Source organism: Oncorhynchus masou, chromosome 24 (assembly GCF_036934945.1).
Source record: "Oncorhynchus masou masou isolate Uvic2021 chromosome 24, UVic_Omas_1.1, whole genome shotgun sequence".
Classification (NCBI taxonomy): Eukaryota; Metazoa; Chordata; class Actinopteri; order Salmoniformes; family Salmonidae; genus Oncorhynchus; species Oncorhynchus masou.
The window spans coordinates 16,605,186-16,626,110 of NC_088235.1; the positions used below are offsets into that span (position 1 = coordinate 16,605,186).

Genomic DNA, 20,925 nt, shown 5'->3' on the forward strand with positions numbered 1-20,925 from the left:
ATTGTCAAAGCCGTCAGCGTCATTACCCTGACTCTTAGTATTTCTATTGTCAAAGCCTTCAGCGTCATTACACTTACTCCTTAGTGTAGCCATTGTCAAAGCCGTCAGCGTCATTACCCTGACTCTTAGTATTTCTATTGTCAAAGCCTTCAGCATCATTACCATGACTCCTTAGTGTATCCATTGTCAAAGCCGTCAGCGTCATTACCCTGACTCTTAGTATTTCTATTGTCAAAGCCTTCTGTGTCACTACCCTGACTCCTAGTGTTTCTATTGTCAAAGCCTTCAGCGTCATTACCCTGACTCTTAGTGTTTCTATTGTCAAAGCCTTCAGCGTCATTACCCTGACTCTTAGTGCTTCTATTGTCAAAGCCTTCTGTGTCACTACCCTGACTCCTAGTGTTTCTATTGTCAAAGCCTTCAGCGTCATTACCCTGACTCTTAGTGTTTCTATTGTCAAAGCCTTCAGCGTCATTACACTTACTCCTTAGTGTAGCCATTGTCAAAGCCGTCAGCGTCATTACCCTGACTCTTAGTATTTCTATTGTCAAAGCCTTCAGCATCATTACCATGACTCCTTAGTGTATCCATTGTCAAAGCCGTCAGTGTCATTACCCTGACTCTTAGTATTTCTATTGTCAAAGCCTTCAGCGTCATTACCCTGACTCCTTAGTGTATCAATTGTAAAAGCCGTCAGCGTCATTACCCTGACTCTTAGTATTTATATTGTCAAAGCCTTCACCGTCATTACCCTGACTCCTTAGTGTATCCATTGTCAAAGCCTTCAGCGTCATTACCCTGACTCCTTAGTGTTTCTATTGTCAAAGCCTTCAGCGTCATTACCCTGACTCTTAGTGTTTCTATTGTCAAAGCCTTCATCGTCATTACCCTGACTCTTAGTGTAGCCATGGTCAAAGCCTTCATCGTCATTACCCTGACTCTTGGTGTAGCCTTTTTCAAAGCCTTCATCGTCATTACCCTGACTCTTAGTGTAGCCATGGTCAAAGCCTTCATCGTCATTACCCTGACTCTTAGTGTAGCCATGGTCAAAGCCTTCATCGTCATTACCCTGACTCTTAGTGTAGCCATGGCCAAAGCCATCATCGTCATTACCCTGACTCCTTAGTGTATCCATTGTCAAAGCCATCAGCGTCATTACACTGACTCCTTAGTGTATCCATTGTCAAAGCCTTCAGCGTCATTACCCTGACTCCTTAGTGTATCCATTGTCAAAGCATTCATCGTCATTACCCTGACGCCTTAGTGTATCCATTGTCAAAGCCTTCAGCGTCATTACCCTGACTCCTTAGTGTATCCATTGTCAAAGCTGTCAGCGTCATTACCCTGACTCCTTAGTGTATCCATTGTCAAAGCCTTCAGCGTCATTACCCTGACTCCATAGTGTATCCATTGTCAAAGCCATCAGCGTCATTACCCTGACTCCTTAGTGTATCCATTGTCAAAGCCTTCAGCGTCATTACCCTGACTCCTTAGTGTATCCATTGTCAAAGCCGTCAGCGTCATTACCCTTACTCCTTACTGTATCCATTGTCAAAGCCTTCAGCGTCATTACCCTGACTCCTTAGTGTATCCATTGTCAAAGCCATCAGCGTCATTACCCTGACTCCTTAGTGTATCCATTGTCAAAGCCTTCAGTGTCACTACCCTGACTCCTAGTGTTTCTATTGTCAAAGCCTTCAGCGTCATTACCCTGACTCTTAGTGTTTCTATTGTCAAAGCCTTCAGCGGCATTACCCTGACTCTTAGTGTAGCCATGGTCAAAGCCTTCATCGTCATTACCCTGACTCTTGGTGTATCCATGGTCAAAGCCTTCATCGTCATTACCCTGACTCTTAGTGTAGCCATGTTCAAAGCCTTCATCGTCATTACCCTGACTCTTAGTGTTTCTATTGTCAAAGCCTTCAGCGTCATTGCCCTGACTCTTAGTGTTTCTATTGTCAAAGCCTTCAGCGTCATTACCCTGACTCTTAGTGCTTCTATTATCAAAGCCGTCAGTGTCATTACCCTGACTCCTTAGTGTTTCTATTGTCAAAGCCTTCAGCGTCATTACCCTGACTCCTTAGTGTATCCATTGTCAAAGCATTCAGGGTCATTACCCTGACTCCTTAGTGTATCCATTGTCAAAGCCTTCAGCGTCATTACCCTGACTCCTTAGTGTATCCATTGTCAAAGCCATCAGCGTCATTACCCTGACTCCTTAGTGTATCCATTGTCAAAGCCTTCAGTGTCACTACCCTGACTCCTAGTGTTTCTATTGTCAAAGCCTTTAGCGTCATTACCCTGACTCTTAGTGTATCCATTGTCAAAGCCATCAGCGTCATTACCCTGACTCCTTAGTGTATCCATTGTCAAAGCCTTCAGTGTCACTACCCTGACTCCTAGTGTTTCTATTGTCAAAGCCTTCAGTGTCATTACCCTGACTCTTAGTGTTTCTATTGTCAAAGCCTTCAGCGGCATTACCCTGACTCTTAGTGTAGCCATGGTCAAAGCCTTCATCGTCATTACCCTGACTCTTGGTGTATCCATGGTCAAAGCCTTCATCGTCATTACCCTGACTCTTAGTGTAGCCATGTTCAAAGCCTTCATCGTCATTACCCTGACTCTTAGTGTTTCTATTGTCAAAGCCTTCAGCGTCATTGCCCTGACTCTTAGTGTTTCTATTGTCAAAGCCTTCAGCGTCATTACCCTGACTCTTAGTGCTTCTATTATCAAAGCCGTCAGTGTCATTACCCTGACTCCTTAGTGTTTCTATTGTCAAAGCCTTCAGTGTCATTACCCTGACTCCTTAGTGTATCCATTGTCAAAGCCATCAGTGTCATTACCCTGACTCCTTAGTGTATCCATTGTCAAAGCCGTCAGCGTCATTACCCTGACTCTTAGTATTTCTATTGTCAAAGCCTTCAGCGTCATTACCCGGACTCTTAGTATTTCTATTGTCAAAGCCTTCAGTGTCACTACCCTGACTCCTAGTGTTTCTATTGTCAAAGCCTTCAGCGTCATTACCCTGACTCTCAGTGTTTCTATTGTCAAAGCCTTCAGCGTCATTACCCTGACTCTTAGTGTAGCCATGGTCAAAGCCTTCATCGTCATTACCCTGACTCTTAGTGTAGCCATGGTCAAAGCCTTCATCGTCATTACCCTGACTCTTGGTGTAGCCTTTTTCAAAGCCTTCATCGTCATTACCCTGACTCTTAGTGTAGCCATGGTCAAAGCCTTCATCGTCATTACCCTGACTCTTAGTGTAGCCATGGTCAAAGCCTTCATCGTCATTACCCTGACTCTTAGTGTAGCCATGGTCAAAGCCATCATCGTCATTACCCTGACTCTTAGTGTTTCTATTGTCAAAGCCTTCAGCGTCATTACCCTGACTCTTAGTGTTTCTATTGTCAAAGCCTTCATCGTCATTACCCTGACTCTTAGTGTAGCCATGGTCAAAGCCTTCATCGTCATTACCCTGCCTCCTTAGTGTAGCCTTTTTCAAAGCCTTCATCATCATTACCCTGACTCTTAGTGTAGCCATGGTCAAAGCCTTCATCGTCATTACCCTGACTCTTAGTGTAGCCATGGTCAAAGCCTTCATCGTCATTACCCTGACTCTTAGTGTAGCCATGGTCAAAGCCATCATCGTCATTACCCTGACTCTTAGTGTATCCATTGTCAAAGCCTTCAGCGTCATTACCCTGACTCCTTAGTGTATCCATTGTCAAAGCCGTCAGCGTCATTACCCTGACTCCTTAGTGTATCCATTGTCAAAGCCTTCAGCGTCATTACCCTGACTCCTTAGTGTATCCATTGTCAAAGCCATCAGCGTCATTACCCTGACTCCTTAGTGTATCCATTGTCAAAGCCTTCAGTGTCATTACCCTGACTCCTTAGTGTATCCATTGTCAAAGCCATCAGCTTCATTACACTGACTCCTTAGTGTATCCATTGTCAAAGCCTTCAGCGTCATTACCCTGACTCCTTAGTGTATCCATTGTCAAAGCCTTCATCGTCATTACCCTGACACCTTAGTGTATCCATTGTCAAAGCCTTCAGCGTCATTACCCTGACTCCTTAGTGTATCCATTGTCAAAGCCTTCAGCGTCATTACCCTGACTCCTTAGTGTATCCATTGTCAAAGCCGTCAGCGTCATTACCCTGACTCTTAGTATTTCTATTGTCAAAGCCTTCAGCGTCATTACACTGACTCCTTAGTGTATCCATTGTCAACGCCGTCAGCGTCATTACCCTGACTCTTAGTATTTCTATTGTCAAAGCCTTCAGCGTCCTTACCCTGACTCCTCAGTGTATCCATTGTCAAAGCCGTCAGCGTCATTACCCTGACTATTGGTGTATCCATGGTCAAAGCCTTCAGTGTCATTACACTGACTCCTTAGTGTAGCCATTGTCAAAGCCTTCAGCGTCATTACACTGACTCCTTAGTGTATCCATTGTCAAAGCCTTCAGCGTCATTACCCTGACTCCTTAGTGTAGCCATTGTCAAAGCCATCAGCGTCATTACCCTGACTCCTTAGTGTATCCATTGTCAAAGCCATTGGCGTCATTACCCTGACTCCTTAGTATATCCATTGTCAAAGCCTTCAGCGTCATTACCCTGACTCCTTAGTGTATCCATTGTCAAAGCCTTCAGCGTCATTACCCTGACTCCTTAGTGTATCCATTGTCAAAGCCATCAGCGTCATTATCCTGACTCTTAGTATTTATATTGTCAAAGCCTTCAGCGTCATTACCCTGACTCCTTAGTGTATCCATTGTCAACGCCGTCAGCGTCATTACTCTGACTCTTAGTATTTCTATTGTCAAAGCCTTCAGCATCATTACCCTGACACCTTAGTGTATCCATTGTCAAAGCCGTCAGCATCCTTACCCTGAATCTTAGTATTTCTATTGTCAAAGCCTTCAGCGTCATTACACTGACTCCTTAGTGTAGCCATTGTCAAAGCCTTCAGCGTCATTACACTGACTCCTTAGTGTATCCATTGTCAAAGCCTTCAGCGTCATTACCCTGACTCCTTAGTGTATCCATTGTCAAAGCATTCAGGGTCATTACCCTGACTCCTTAGTGTAGCCATTGTCAAAGCCATCAGCGTCATTACCCTGACTCCTTAGTGTATCCATTGTCAAAGCCATCAGCGTCATTACCCTGACTCCTTAGTGTATCCATTGTCAAAGCCATCAGCGTCATTACCCTGACTCCTTAGTGTATCCATTGTCAAAGCCTTCAGTGTCATTACACTGACTCCTTAGTGTATCCATTGTCAAAGCCTTCAGCGTCATTACCCTGACTCCTTAGTGTATCCATTGTCAAAGCCTTCATCGTCATTACCCTGCCTCCTTAGTGTATCCATTGTCAAAGCCTTCAGCGTCATTACCCTGACTCCTTAGTGTATCCATTGTCAAAGCCGTCAGCGTCATTACCCTGACTCATTAGTGTATCCATTGTCAAAGCCTTCAGCGTCATTACCCTGACTCCTTAGTGTATCCATTGTCAAAGCCATCAGCGTCATTACCCTGACTCCTTAGTGTATCCATTGTCAAAGCCTTCAGTGTCATTACCCTGACTCCTTAGTGTATCCATTGTCAAAGCCATCAGCGTCATTACACTGACTCCTTAGTGTATCCATTGTCAAAGCCTTCAGCGTCATTACCCTGACTCCTTAGTGTATCCATTGTCAAAGCCTTCAGCGTCATTACCCTGACTCCTTAGTGTATCCATTGTCAAAGCCATCAGCGTCATTACCCTGACTCCTTAGTGTATCCATTGTCAAAGCCTTCATCATCATTACCCTGACTCCTTAGTGTAGCCATTGTCAAAGCCTTCAGCGTCATTACCCTGACTCCTTAGTGTAGCCATTGTCAAAGCCATCAGCGTCATTACCCTGACTCCTTAGTGTATCCATTGTCAAAGCCATCGGCGTCATTACCCTGACTCCTTAGTATATCCATTGTCAAAGCCTTCAGCGTCATTACCCTGACTCCTTAGTGTATCCATTGTCAAAGCCTTCAGCGTCATTACCCTGACTCCTTAGTGTATCCATTGTCAAAGCCATCAGCGTCATTATCCTGACTCTTAGTATTTATATTGTCAAAGCCTTCAGCGTCATTACCCTGACTCCTTAGTGTATCCATTGTCAACGCCGTCAGCGTCATTACTCTGACTCTTAGTATTTCTATTGTCAAAGCCTTCAGCATCATTACCCTGACACCTTAGTGTATCCATTGTCAAAGCCGTCAGCATCCTTACCCTGAATCTTAGTATTTCTATTGTCAAAGCCTTCAGCGTCATTACACTGACTCCTTAGTGTAGCCATTGTCAAAGCCTTCAGCGTCATTACACTGACTCCTTAGTGTATCCATTGTCAAAGCCTTCAGCGTCATTACCCTGACTCCTTAGTGTAGCCATTGTCAAAGCCTTCAGCGTCATTACCCTGACTCCTTAGTGTATCCATTGTCAAAGCCTTCATCGTCATTACCCTGACTCCTTAGTGTATCCATTGTCAAAGCCTTCAGCGTCATTACCCTGACTCCTTAGTGTATCCATTGTCAAAGCCGTCAGCGTCATTACCCTGACTCCTTAGTGTATCCATTGTCAAATCCATCAGCGTCATTACCCTGACTCCTTAGTGTATCCATTGTCAAAGCCTTCATCATCATTACCCTGACTCCTTAGTGTATCCATTGTCAAAGCCTTCAGCGTCATTACCCTGACTCCTTAGTGTATCCATTATCAAAGCCGTCAGCGTCATTACCCTGACTCCTTAGTGTATCAATTGTCAAAGCCTTCAGTGTCATTACCCTGACTCCTTAGTGTATCCATTGTCAAAGCCTTCAGTGTCATTATCCTGACTCCTTAGTGTATCCATTGTCAAAGCCTTCAGTGTCATTATCCTGACTCCTTAGTGTATCCATTGTCAAAGCCTTCAGCGTCATTACCCTGACTCCTTAGTGTATCCATTGTCAAAGCCTTCAGTGTCATTACCCTGACTCCTTAGTGTATTTATTGTCAAAGCCATCAGCGTCATTACCCTGACTCCTTAGTGTATCCATTGTCAAAGCCTTCAGCGTCATTACCCTGACTCCTTAGTGTATCCATTGTCAAAGCCTTCAGTGTCATTACCCTGACTCCTTAGTGTATCCATTGTCAAAGCTGTCAGCGTCATTACCCTGACTCTTAGTATTTCTATTGTCAAAGCCTTCAGCGTCATTATCCTGACTCCTTAGTGTATCCATTGTCAAAGCCATCAGCGTCATTACCCTGACTCCTTAGTGTATCCATTGTCAAAGCCGTCAGCGTCATTACCCTGACTCCTTAGTATATCCATTGTCAAAGCCTTCAGCGTCATTACACTGACTCCTTAGTGTAGCCATTGTCACAGCCTTCAGCGTCATTACACTGACTCCTTAGTGTATCCATTGTCAAAGCCTTCAGCGTCATTACCCTGACTCCTTAGTGTAGCCATTGTCAAAGCCATCAGCGTAATTACCCTGACTCCTTAGTGTATCCATTGTCAAAGCCATCAGCGTCATTACCCTGACTCCTTAGTGTATCCATTGTCAAAGCCATCAGCGTCATTACCCTGACTCCTTAGTGTATCCATTGTCAAAGCCTTCAGTGTCATTACCCTGACTCCTTAGTGTATCCATTGTCAAAGCCTTCAGCGTCATTACCCTGACTCCTTAGTGTATCCATTGTCAAAGCCATCAGCGTCATTACCCTGACTCCTTAGTGTATCCATTGTCAAAGCCTTCAGCGTCATTACCCTGACTCCTTAGTGTATCCATTGTCAAAGCCGTCAGCGTCATTACCCTGACTCGTAGTATTTCTATTGTCAAAGCCTTCAGCGTCATTATCCTGACTCCTTAGTGTATCCATTGTCAAAGTTGTCAGCGTCATTACCCTGACTCTTAGTATTTCTATTGTCAAAGCCTTCAGCGTCATTATCCTGACTCCTTAGTGTATCCATTGTCAAAGCCTTCAGCGTCATTACCCTGACTCCTTAGTGCATCCATTGTCAAAGCCTTCAGCGTCATTACCCTGACTCCTTAGTGTATCCATTGTCAAAGCTGTCAGCGTCATTACCCTGACTCTTAGTATTTCTATTGTCAAAGCCTTCAGCGTCATTATCCTGACTCCTTAGTGTATCCATTGTCAAAGCCTTCAGCGTCATTACCCTGACTCCTTAGTATATCCATTGTCAAAGCCTTCAGCGTCATTACACTGACTCCTTAGTGTAGCCATTGTCACAGCCTTCAGCGTCATTACACTGACTCCTTAGTGTATCCATTGTCAAAGCCTTCAGCGTCATTACCCTGACTCCTTAGTGTAGCCATTGTCAAAGCCATCAGCGTAATTACCCTGACTCCTTAGTGTATCCATTGTCAAAGCCATCAGCGTCATTACCCTGACTCCTTAGTGTATCCATTGTCAAAGCCATCAGCGTCATTACCCTGACTCCTTAGTGTATCCATTGTCAAAGCCTTCAGCGTCATTACCCTGACTCCTTAGTTTATCCATTGTCAAAGCCTTCAGCGTCATTACCCTGACTCCTTAGTGTATCCATTGTCAAAGCCATCAGCGTCATTACCCTGACTCCTTAGTGTATCCATTGTCAAAGCCTTCAGCGTCATTACCCTGACTCCTTAGTGTATCCATTGTCAAAGCCGACAGCGTCATTACCCTGACTCGTAGTATTTCTATTGTCAAAGCCTTCAGCGTCATTATCCTGACTCCTTAGTGTATCCATTGTCAAAGTTGTCAGCGTCATTACCCTGACTCTTAGTATTTCTATTGTCAAAGCCTTCAGCGTCATTATCCTGACTCCTTAGTGTATCCATTGTCAAAGCCTTCAGCGTCATTACCCTGACTCCTTAGTGTATCCATTGTCAAAGCCTTCAGCGTCATTACCCTGACTCCTTAGTGTATCCATTGTCAAAGCTGTCAGCGTCATTACCCTGATTCTTAGTGTCAAAGCCTTCACTGCTATTGGAATAGTGTTTCCGTATGTGTGCACCTATTTTGACACCTAAATATGTTGTTTCTTTGATTTTTGAAATGCCTATGTTGATTGATGATTTGTTGTGAGCTTGTCACCTGGTTATTAGTCAACTTGTTTAAATGGGTATGGGATGTGCTATATATGTATATACTTTGTTATGTACTCTAAACCATAAACTGTGTGCAAAAGGTTGAATGTTTTTCACAAACAATAAATTCTGGGAATGTATAACTAGCTAAAAAGTCTGCCAAAAAGAAAGCAAGAAAAAGAAATGTGTTTTGGAAATCATTTTGGCAAGACTTATGTTATGAAAATGTTTAAATTTGTGATTTGGTTTTGGTTTATACATTAACATAACTCTATTAACCTAGTTGTAACTTCAGCGAGCTAATTCTCAATTAATATAGGAATAATTGGTTGGCTAAAATAAAAATTAAATGATTTGAGTTAGTGAAGTTGGGTCGATGAAATGTTGTAGGTAACTTTTTGTTTATTTTAAACGTCTAAAACATATTAAAAACTTTGTGGCAGTTGTTATAGCTCAAGAATTAAGTATTGACATTTAACCTTTGACTTTACAGACTTTAACCACTGAAATGTCTCTTTAAACTTTAAAGGCAACAATGATAACGAACGCCTGGCGATTGCTAGACAGCGAATCCCATATCGACTTGGTCGAGTAGTTGACGAATGGCTACTCGACAAAGGTAAAAACATTGATTAAAACTTCAAATTAAAATAATTTGATCATAACCCAGTAATACTTTTTGTAACCAATAAACCTTTAAAAAATTAATGTTCAGTAAAACTTCAATAAAACTAAATAATTTAAAAACAGTTAAATGTAGCTAGCTAGTAACATTGCACACTTTCTTTTTAGAGATGTCAGCTTCAGGTTAAAGGGACTGTAAACATAAATCTAACTATTTCCTGAAGTAATATCAACACTGTTAAAATGTATATAAATTATTATGACATTGTTGTCATTTGATACCTAAATGATCAACTAAAAAAGGTCCAGTTAAATTATACATTCAGTTGATATTTGTAGTGTTGTATTTTATACACATATATACATGTATGTGGTTGTTTATAATGGATCATACTGATTCAACTTCTAGAAATGTTCAATGGTAAATAGAGTGTAATATTAATTGGCATAAAGAAAGTGAGTCCCTTTAACGGATATTGTAAATATGTATAGGGAATGAATATCAAGGCAATGTATCATAAAACTCAAATGTTTGAGTGCATGCCTTTTTGTATGTTTCTAGAAACCAAGTTGTATCTCCCACCATGATTATTTGTCATTTTGATGTGTTCTGTTTCAGTTTTCATGTTCCCTTTTATTTTACTGTCAGCAATGACACTTTTTTATGTCCCTCATATTTCAAAACTCAGTGTAAATTTTAAGTTGCATTCACTTCTTGCTAAAAGGCGGTCTTGGGATGATGATAAAAGTCAAATTAATAATTTTAGAAACGTATGTTAAATATAGTAATGAAACTCAACTTCTATACACACTATAACTAAGAATTATGCTTTTTATTATCATAATGAAACTTAAAACTTCTATATAATCATACAATTTTTTAAAGTGGTGAGTGTTTTCAAAGAAATTCAAGTGTCAAGCTATTGTAACGGTTTTCTTTAGTTGAAGGAGAGGAGGACCAAAACGCAGCGTGGTTATATTGATTTATGTTTAATAAAAACCGATAAACATGAACACTACAAAACAATAAACGTGGAAAACCAAAAACAGCCCTATCTGGTGCAAACACAGAGACAGGAACAATCACCCACAAACACACAGTGAAACCCAGGCTACCTAAGTATGATTCTCAATCAGAGACAACTAATGACACCTGCCGCTGATTGAGAACCATACTAGGCCGAAACATAGAAATACCCAAATCATAGAAAAACAAACAGACTGCCCACCCCAACTCATGCCCTGACCATACTAAATAATGACAGAACAAAGGAAATAAAGGTCAGAACGTGACAGTACCCCCCCCCCCCCAAAGGTGCGGACTCCGGCCGCAAAACCTTAACCTATAGGGGAGGGTCTGGGTGGGCGTCTGTCCACGGTGGCGGCTCTGGCACAGGACGCGGACCCCACTTCTCCAACGTCTTAGTCCGCCTTCTTGTCCACTTCCGTGGCCTCCTAACCACGGTGACCCTACTAAATGACCCCACTGGACTGAGGGGCAGCAACTCGGGACAGAGGGACGGCAGCTCGGGACAGAGGGGCGGCAGCTCGGGACAGAGGGGCGCCAGCTCGGGACAGAGGGGCGGCAGCTCGGGACAGAGGGGCGGCAGCTCGGGACAGAGGGGCGGCAGCTCGGGACAGAGGGGCGGCAGCTCGGGACAGAGGGGAGGAAGCTCGGGACAGAGGGGAGGAAGCTCGGGACAGAGGGGAGGAAGCTCGGGACAGAGGGGAAGAAGCTCGGGACAGAGGGGAGGAAGCTCGGGACAGAGGTGAGGAAGCTCGGGAATGAGGGGCGGAGGCTCGGGGCTGAGGGGCTCTGGCGCCTCTGGGCTGAGGGGCTCTGGCGCCTCTGGGCTGAGGGGCTCTGGAGCCTCTGGGCTGAGGGGCTCTGGCGCCTCTGGGCTGAGGGGCTCTGGCGCCTCTGGGCTGACTGGCGGCCCCTGGCTGACTGGCGGCACTGGCGGCCCCTAGCTGACTGGCGGCCCCTGGCTGACTGGCGGCCCCTGGCTGACTGGCGGCCCCTTGCAGACTGGTGGCACTGGCGGGTCCTTGCAGACTGGCGGCACTGGCGGGTCCTTGCAGACTGGCGGCACTGGCGGGTCTTTGCAGACTGGCGGCACTGGCGGCTCCTTGCAGACTGGCGGCGCTTGGCTGACTGGCGGCACTGGCGGCCCCTGACTGACTGGCGGCACTGGCGGCCCCTGGCTGACAGGCGGCACTGGCGGCGCTGGGCAGACGGGTGGCACTGGCGGTGCTGGGCAGACTCGTGGCACTGGCGGCCCCTAGCTGACTGGCGGCGCTGGGCAGACGGGTGGCACTGCCGGTGCTGGGCAGACTGGCGGCACTGGCGGCCCCTGGCTGACTGGCGGCACTGGCGGCGCTGGGCAGACGGGTGGCACTGGCGGCGCTGGGCAGACGGGTGGCACTGGCGGCGCTGGGCAGACGGTTAGCTCAGGCGGCGCTGGGCAGACGGGTAGCTCAGGAGGCGCTGGGCAGACGGGTAGCTCAGATGGCGCTGGGCAGATGGGAAGCTCCGGCAACGCTGGAGAGGAAGACTCTGGCAGTGCTGGACTGAGTAGCTCTGGCGCCTCAGGAATGAGGGGCTCTAGCGCCTCTGAACTGAGGGGCGGGAGCTCTGGCAGCGCCGAACAGGTGGGAGACTCCGGCAGTGTTGGAGAGGAGGAAGGCTCAAGCAGTGCTGGAGAGGCGGGAGACTCCGGCAGCGCTGGAGAGGAGGAAGGCTCTAGTAGTGCTGGACAGGCGGGAGACTCCGGCAGCACTGGACAGGCGGGAGCACCTGTATGGTTGAGACAGAGAGACAGCCTGGTGCGGGGGGCTGCCACTGGAGGGCTGGTGCGTGGAGGTGGTACCGGATAGACCGGACCATGCAGGCGCACTGGAGCTCTTGAGCACCTAGCCTGCCCGACCTTACCCGGTTGAATGCTCCCGGTCGCCCTGCCAGTGCGGCGAGCTGGTATGTACCGCACCGGGCTATGCACCCGCACTGGGGACGCCGTGCGCTCCACCGCATAACACGGTGCCTGCCCGGTCTATCTCGCCCCCCGGTAAGCACAGAAAGTTGGCGCAGGTCTCCTACCTGACTTCGTCACACATCCTGTGTGCCCCCCCAATAAATGTTTGGGGCTGACTCTCGGGCTTCCATCCACGCCGCCGTGCTGCCTCCTCATACCAGCGCCTTTCCGCCTTCACCGCCTCCAGCTCTTCTTTGGGGCGGAGATATTCTCCTGGATGTGCCCAGGGTCCCTTTCCGTCCAATTCGTCCTCCCATGTCCATTCCTCCTTGCGCTTCTCCTGCTGCACCTTGGGACGGCGACAGTCCCCTGGTTTTGCCCAGGGTCCTCTCCCGTCGTGGATTTCTTCCCAAATCTAGAAGTTTTTAATCGCGCTGCTCCTGCCAGTTATCACGCCGCTTGGTCCTGTTGGGATTGGTGATTCTGTAACGGTTTTCTTTAGTTGAAGGAGAGGAGGACCAAAACGCAGCGTGGTTGTATTGATTCATGTTCAATAAAAACAGATAAACATGAACACTACAAAACAATAAACGTGGAAAGCTAAAAACAACCAGAGTGCAAACACAGAGACAGGAACAATCACCCACAAACACACAGTGAAACCCAGGCTACCTAAGTATGATTCTCAATCAGAGACAACTAATGACACCTGCCTCTGATTGAGAACCATACTAGGCCGAAACATAAAAATACCCAAATCATAGAAAAACAAACATAGACTGCCCACCCCAACTCATGCCCTGACCATACTAAATAATGACAAAACAAAGGAAATAAAGGTCAGAACGTGACAGCTATTCAAAGAGGATAATTGGAGCCTGTAAAATGACACATCTGTCAAATCTATTTTCTCCACAGGCAATTTCCCACAGACAAACTGTCCCTTTTTAAATTCCATCACATATAAAAACTCACACTTCTAATATTTTCCTATTATTTCAAGGAATAAATAAATTGCAGTTTAGCTCAATGCTGTCAAGTAATACTAGATTTACACACCTACCCTCAGTTAAATTGACTTGATTGTCCTTTTAGCAAAGCTGCAGTACATTGATTTACAACAATTTTTTGCTTTATTATTTCTCTCTTTGAGTCTGTGTGGTTCCATCCCATCATTCTAACCGCAATAAATTACTACGAGAGGCTTGCCTCTAGCAATGGGTAATTTATCGCAACTCATTAGCCGACTGGGCAAATAATCTGTGTTCCTATGCGCAATTATTTTTCATCACTCTTTATTTTTTTTAGTTCTGTTTTGACTCAACATACAAGTTGGGAGTTAGTGGTGTCAGAGTCCGTCCACGTTCCATCCAACATACATTCTTGTATATTATGTAATATTGTTTTCCCACAGGTCGGCAGCTCACTATCTTCAACAGCCAGACCACCATACAGATAGGTGGCTGGGACAGGGACAGGAGTCGCTCGTTTCAGGGCCAGCTCTCAGGCCTCTACTATAACGGGCTGAAGGTGTTCAACATGGCCACTGAAGGAGATTCTGACATCCGCATCCAGGGGAGCGTGAGACTGGTGGGAGAGTCACCCTCTTCCATCACGCCACAGTCCAGTGCCAACACGGGCAACCGGTCGGAGACGTCCACCTCCATTATGGAGATCACCACGACCACGGCATCCAGTAGGAAAGTGAAGCAGACGACGCCACGAGAACCTCATCAGGTAGGAGAACTCAGAACTTAAGATAAGATATACTTTAGCATTATTATTTACGAGACATTTGTCTTCTGCTTTGTCTAACCAATATACAGTACTTATACACACAAAACACATTGGGTTGGAGAGGCTGGGCTGGAGCAGAGGACTGCATAGGGCACGGCCCACACCTTCTGGTCTTCTTATTCTCTGTACAGCCAGGTCTACAATGTTTCATCTTTCTAAAGGGTGCCAATAATTAAGACCTGACATTATCTGTTCTTGTTATATGTCTTATCCTGGTCTGAGCTCTGTCTGTGAGTCTGGTCTGAGATCTGTCTGTGAGCCTGATCTGGGATCTGTCTGTGAGCCTGATCTGGGATCTGTCTCTGAGCCTGGTCTGGGATCTGTCTGTGAGCCTGGTCTGAGATCTGTCTGTGAGCCTGTTCTGAGATACTGTATGTCAGTGCTGTATATCTTGGTCTATGAGCCTGGTCTGAGATCTGTTTGTGTTGTATATCCTGGTCTGTGAGCCTGGTCTGAGATCTGTCTGTGATGTATAGCCAACTCCTATGTTTGTTAACATGACAAAGACCAAGAAAAGCACACTTTATTTATTTAACCTTAAACTAGGCAAGCCAGTTAAGAAGAATGTATTATTTCCAATGATGGCCTATCAAAAGGCAAAAGGAAGCTTGTGGGGACGGAGGCTGGACAAAACACACATCACAACAAGAGAGACAACACAACACTACATAAAGATAGACCTAAGACAACAACATAGCATGGCAGCAACACATGACAACAAAGCATGGTATCAACACAACATGACAGCAACATGGTAGCAACACAACATGGCAGCAGCACAACATGGTACCAGCACTAAACAGGGTATGAAGATTATTGGGCACAGACAACACAAAGGGCAAGAAGGTAGAGACGACAATATATCACGCAAAGCAGCCAAAACTGTCAGTACAAGTGTCCATGATTGAGTCTTTGAATTAAGAGATTAAGATTAAACTGTCCAGTTTGGACTCTTTTTTTACTCTTTTTGTGGTTGTATGTTTTCCTTTTTTCAGTGATAAAAATATATCGTTATGACCTCAAGCAATTTGAAAAGTCGATGCATGCACACTATATAAATAAAAGCATGTAGACACCTCTTCAAATATGTGGCTTCTGCTCTTTCAGCCACACCCATTGCTGACAGGTGTATGAAATCGAGCACACCGCCATGCAGTCTCCATAGAGAAACATTGAAGGGAGAATGGCCTTACTGAAGAGCTCAGTGACTTTCAATTTGGCACATTCATAGGATGCCACCTTTCCAACAAGTCAGTTTGTCAAATTTCTGCCCTGCTAGAGCTGGCCCAGTATTGTGAAGTGAAATGTCTAGTAGCAACAAAGGCACAGCCGGGAAGTTGTGAGGCCACACATGCTCACAGAACAGGACCGCCGAGAACTGAAGTGCGTAGTGGGTAAAAATGGTCTGTCCTGGTTTGCGACACTCACTACCGAGTTCCAAACTGCCTCTGGAAACAACGTCCACACAAGAGTCAGCACAAGAACTCGGGAGCTTCATGAAATGGGTTTCCATGGCCGGGCAGCCACACACAAGCCTAATGCCTCGATCAAACCTAAAGCGTCATTGTGCAAAATGGTACGCAGCATCATCTGGATATGTGTGCAACAAAAGTTTAAAATTCTCCTTCTGCTGCCATTTGTCAAGCCGTCTACACATACAGTTTGACACATACATTCGATAAATCCAACGCTGCAACTGCCTCTGCAATGCAATTCTGCAAGAAAAACGCAGTGTTCCATTGGAAACGAATGTACTTCTGGTGCACGAAAATGCAATTATGCTGTCGATGTGTCAAGGCACATGATCACCATGTGCAAAGCCAAGAGTTGGCTGGAGTGGTGTAAAGCTCACCGCCACTGGACTCTGGAGCAGTGGAAACGCGTTCTCTGGAGTGATGAATCACGCTTCACCATCTGGCAGTCTGACGGACGAATCTAGGTTTGGCGAATGACAGGAAAACGCTATCTGCCCCAATACAGTACCAACTTGTCACGCCCTGACCTGAGTATTCTTTGTTTTCTTTATTGTTTTGGTTAGGTCAGGGTGTGACATGGGTGATGTATGTGCTTGGCCCCTTCGTTCCATTAAAGGGAAATAGTAACATTGCAGTATACAACAACATTCTGGATGATTCTGTGCAAAAGTGTGTGGCAAACGTTTGGGGAAGGTCCTTTCCTGTTTCAGCATGACAATGCCCCCGTGCACAAAGCAATGTCCATGCAGAAATGGTTTGTCGAGATTGGTCTGGAAGAACTTGACTGGCCTGCACAGAACCCTGACCTCCACCTCATCAAACACCTTTTGGATGAATTGGATTGCCGACTGCGAGCCAGATCTAATTGCCCAACCTCACTAATGCTCTTGTGGCTGAATGGAAGCAAGCCCCAACAGCAATGTTCCAGCATCTCGTGGAAAGCCATCCCAGAAGAGTGGAGGCTGTTATAGCAGCAAAGGGGGACCAAATCCATATTAATGCCCCCAAATTTGGAATGAGATGTTCGACAAGCAGGTGTCCACATACGTTTGGTCATGTAGTGTATTTGACATACAGTGCATTATATGTAACCCAACAACACAATATGTTCTCATATGTCCAAATATTATGAGTTTTCTGGTGTTAGCTGTTCTTTTTCCGATGATGCATCTGACCTCAATAACCAAGGGTGAAACATGTCTTCCACCACCAGCCTAACGTAAAATCACTGTTAATGCCAATGTCTGATATGACACTGCTAGACATGTGTAACTGCTGATTTCCTCCTCTTCATCTGAAGAGAAGTAAGGATCGGACCAAGATGCGGCGTGGTTCGTGTTCATGACGATTTTAATAAGACAAGCACTGAACACTAATGAAATACAAAAACAATAAACAAATACGTGAAAACACCAAACCGAAACAGTACCGTGTGGCCACAAACACGGAAACAAACACCCACAAACCAACAGTGAAACCCAGGCTACCTAAGTATGATTCTCAATCAGAGACAACTAACGACACCGGCCTCTGATTGAGAACCATTGAGAACCACTAGGCCGAACACAGAAAAACATAGGAACACAAAACATAGACTGCCCACCCCAACTCACGCCCTGACCATACTAAATAAAGACAAAACATAGACTGCTCACCCCAACTCACGCCCTGACCATATTAAATAAAGACAAAACATAGACTGCTCACCCCAACTCACGCCCTGACCATATTAAGTAAAGACAAAACATAGACTGCTCACCCCAACTCACGCCCTGACCATATTAAATAAAGACAAAACATAGACTGCTCACCCCAACTCACGCCCTGACCATACTAAACAAAGACAAAACAAAGGAAATAAAGGTCAGAAAGTGACAATATGCTGAAATCAAGTGTGACATATTACATCTAGAAGCATGACAGATAATACACTGTAGGCCTATTAATACACTCTCCATCTGGAGACACAGACATGTGAAGTATGGTATATAATTCATTGTTGTGTAAATGAACACATGCAGGTACATATTTATAATCCAATGTAAGAATGGATTCAAATGATTTGTCCTGATTGTTATGTATGTTTGTTTTCTTGTCATCTAAAGAAATGTTCTTTGAAATAATGAAGCGTATTGCTTCTGATTGACTGTAACAGTTCTATTGGAAGCTGGATTCCGTGCAGACATGCAGAATAGACTGTATGACCAGGAATCATTTAGGTCACTGTGTATAGGGAAAGATGGGGTGACTGGCTCCTACGTCTCTAAAGTTCCTTTTGTGTGTATCTGACCAAGGAGAGACACCACTATGTGGCCCCCTGAAGTGCTGTTGTAGTGGAGAAATACACATGATGCTGCATAGGGCGTTTTCTGCCTCCATGCTCATAGGGCACAGCGTTTTCTGCCTCCATGCTCATAGGGCACAGCGTTTTCTGCCTCCATGCTCATAGGGCACAGCGTTTTCTGCCTCCATGCTCATAGGGCACAGCGTTTTCTGCCTCCATGCTCATAGGGCACAGCGTTTTCTGCCTCCATGCTCATAGGGCACAGCGTTTTCTGCCTCCATGCTCATAGGGCACAGCGTTTTCTGCCTCCATGCTCATAGGGCACAGCGTTTTCTGCCTCCATGCTCATAGGGCACAGCGTTTTCTGCCTCCATGCTCATAGGGCACAGCGTTTTCTGCCTCCATGCTCATCGGGCACAGCGTTTTCTGCCTCCATGCTCATAGTGCACAGCGTTTTCTGCCTCCATGCTCATAGGGCACAGCGTTTTCTGCCTCCATGCTCATAGGGCACAGCGTTTTCTGGCTCCATGCTCATAGGACACAGCGTTTTCTGCCTCCTTGCTCATAGGGCACAGCGTTTTCTGCCTCCATGCTCATAGGGCACAGCGTTTTCTGCCTCCATGCTCATAGGGCACAGCGTTTTCTGCCTCCATGCTCATAGGACCCAGCGTTTTCTGCCTCCATGCTCATAGGGCACAGTGTTTTCTGCCTCCATGCTCATAGGGCACAGCGTTTTCTGCCTCCATGCACAAAAGAACAAATAAAAGACAAATAAAAAAGAAGAGAGGCCAATGAAAACCAAGCCAGTTGTGTTTGAAGTTGTTGTTTTGAGGCTATGAAGTGATTGCTTGTCTTGGGACAAAATAAAGTGATTTTGGTGGAGCAGTGAACATTGAATCGCTTTCATGCCAAATTGATGGACCAGGGAATAGGCTTAGAGTTCACCCCTTGGGTATATGTGCACTGGGCTTGAAGGAGGTCTAATGCCAGATCAGCCACAGACCAAAGAATCAAGTCAGAGGAAGGGCTCTGCCTCACATACTGTCTGGCTGACATTCACAGACATAATAACAAGATAATAGGCGATCATTTAATTCACATCACAACCTTTCAGGATTTGTTTATTCACTCTTCAATTGCCCAGAATATGTGTGTCGTATTGTTTTGCACAACTAGTGGTGATTTTGTGTGATAGCAGGGAATAAATGTGTTGATAGTTGAGGTTGATTCAAAAGCTGGAGAGTAGAAGGAGGTTGTTTTTCTAGGGAAAAATGTGGGGGTTTCTAAAAGTATTCAGAATAACACGGTGTCTTCTGACACTTAAAGTATTATCTAAAATGACATCCTTAATGTCAAAAGAGGAATGGTAATGTAGTATTTACTTCCCGCGTTCACAGTGGATTGATACACAGCTGTTGGGGCTACCTTCATATTATATATTTTACTGCAAACATATTCAAAACAATGTGTTGGCATGGCTATTAACAATTGAACAAGACATCCCCTTTGATAAACAAGCAAGTGCAATACTCTGCAATCAAAACAAATCTAGGAATGAAGAACATTGTAAACAGGGCCAAGTAGTCTACACAATATAATCTATATACAGGCAAGTCGTTTTCCTGGCTCCCTCTGATCGGATATTATGTAGAGCCTTGACTCCTCTCTCTGATTGGGTATTGGGTGGAACCCGAGCTTGGCTAATTGGCTCCCCAGTGCTTCGTGCCACAGAGGAGAAGACAGAAATGTTGTCCAGATGTAAATGGGATTTTCAAGGATATATTTCCCATTCTATTGCATGTGTGGGTTAGCGTTCAAGGCTTCCGGGACTCACACACCCCCACAATATCAAACGATGGCCTAGTTTCTAGGAAATGCATATAGGCATTGGGACGCCCGAAATAGACACAGCCTCTCCCCATCCCTACCCAGTCCGTCAGTGTCCCAGACTGTTTCTTTCAGTCCACAAAGGGATGGAGAAATCAACCCAGACATCATCCTCGCTTACAGCCTTCCTGCGAGTAAGAGAGAGAGACAAAGAGAGAGAGAGAGTGCGAGCAAGAGACACAAAGAGAGAGAGAGTGAGCAAGAGACAAATAGAAAGAGAGAGCAAGACACAAAGAGAGAGAGACACACAAAGAGAGAGAGAATGAGCAAGAGACACAAAGAGAGCGAGAGCGAGAGCGAGCAAGAGACACAAAGAGAGAGAGAGAGAGAGAGAGAGAGAGAGCAATAGACAAATAGAGAGAGAGAGCAAGAGACACAAAGAAAGAGAGAGGCACAAAGAAAGAGAGAGAGAGAGCGAGAGAGAGAGCAAGAGACAAATAGAGAGAGAGAGCAAGAGACACAAAGAAAGAGAGACACAAAGAGAGAGAGACAGAGAGAGAGAGAGAGAGAGAGTAAGAGGCAAATGGAGCAAGAGCAAGAGACACAGAGAGAGAGACACACAAAGAGAGAGAGTGCGAGCAAGAGACAAAGAGAGAGAGAGAGAGAGAGAGAGAGAGAGAGAGAGAGAGAGAGAGCAAGAGACAAATAGAGAGAGAAAGCAAGAGACACAAAGAGAGAGAGTGACACAAAGAGAGAGAGAGACACACGAAGAGAGAGAGACACACAAAGAGAGAGAGACACACAAAGAGAGAGAGAGACACAAAGAGAGAGAGAGAGA

General features: G+C 45.3%; 1 protein-coding gene across 6 annotated transcripts in view; it reads left to right on the top strand.

Annotated features, from left to right (window-relative positions):
* LOC135511864 (neurexin-1a-like) overlaps nt 1–20,925 on the top strand; it is a 918,691-nt gene that overhangs the window by 754,340 nt on the left and 143,426 nt on the right. For 3 of the 6 annotated variants that reach the window (XM_064933362.1, XM_064933359.1, XM_064933363.1), the window contains 2 exons: nt 9,638–9,727; nt 14,119–14,441. In XM_064933362.1, coding sequence (XP_064789434.1) covers nt 9,638–9,727; nt 14,119–14,441 — 413 coding nt within the window. The remainder of the gene's footprint in view (nt 1–9,637; nt 9,728–14,118; nt 14,442–20,925) is intronic. The other 3 variants (XM_064933358.1, XM_064933361.1, XM_064933364.1) reach the window with 1 other exon arrangement.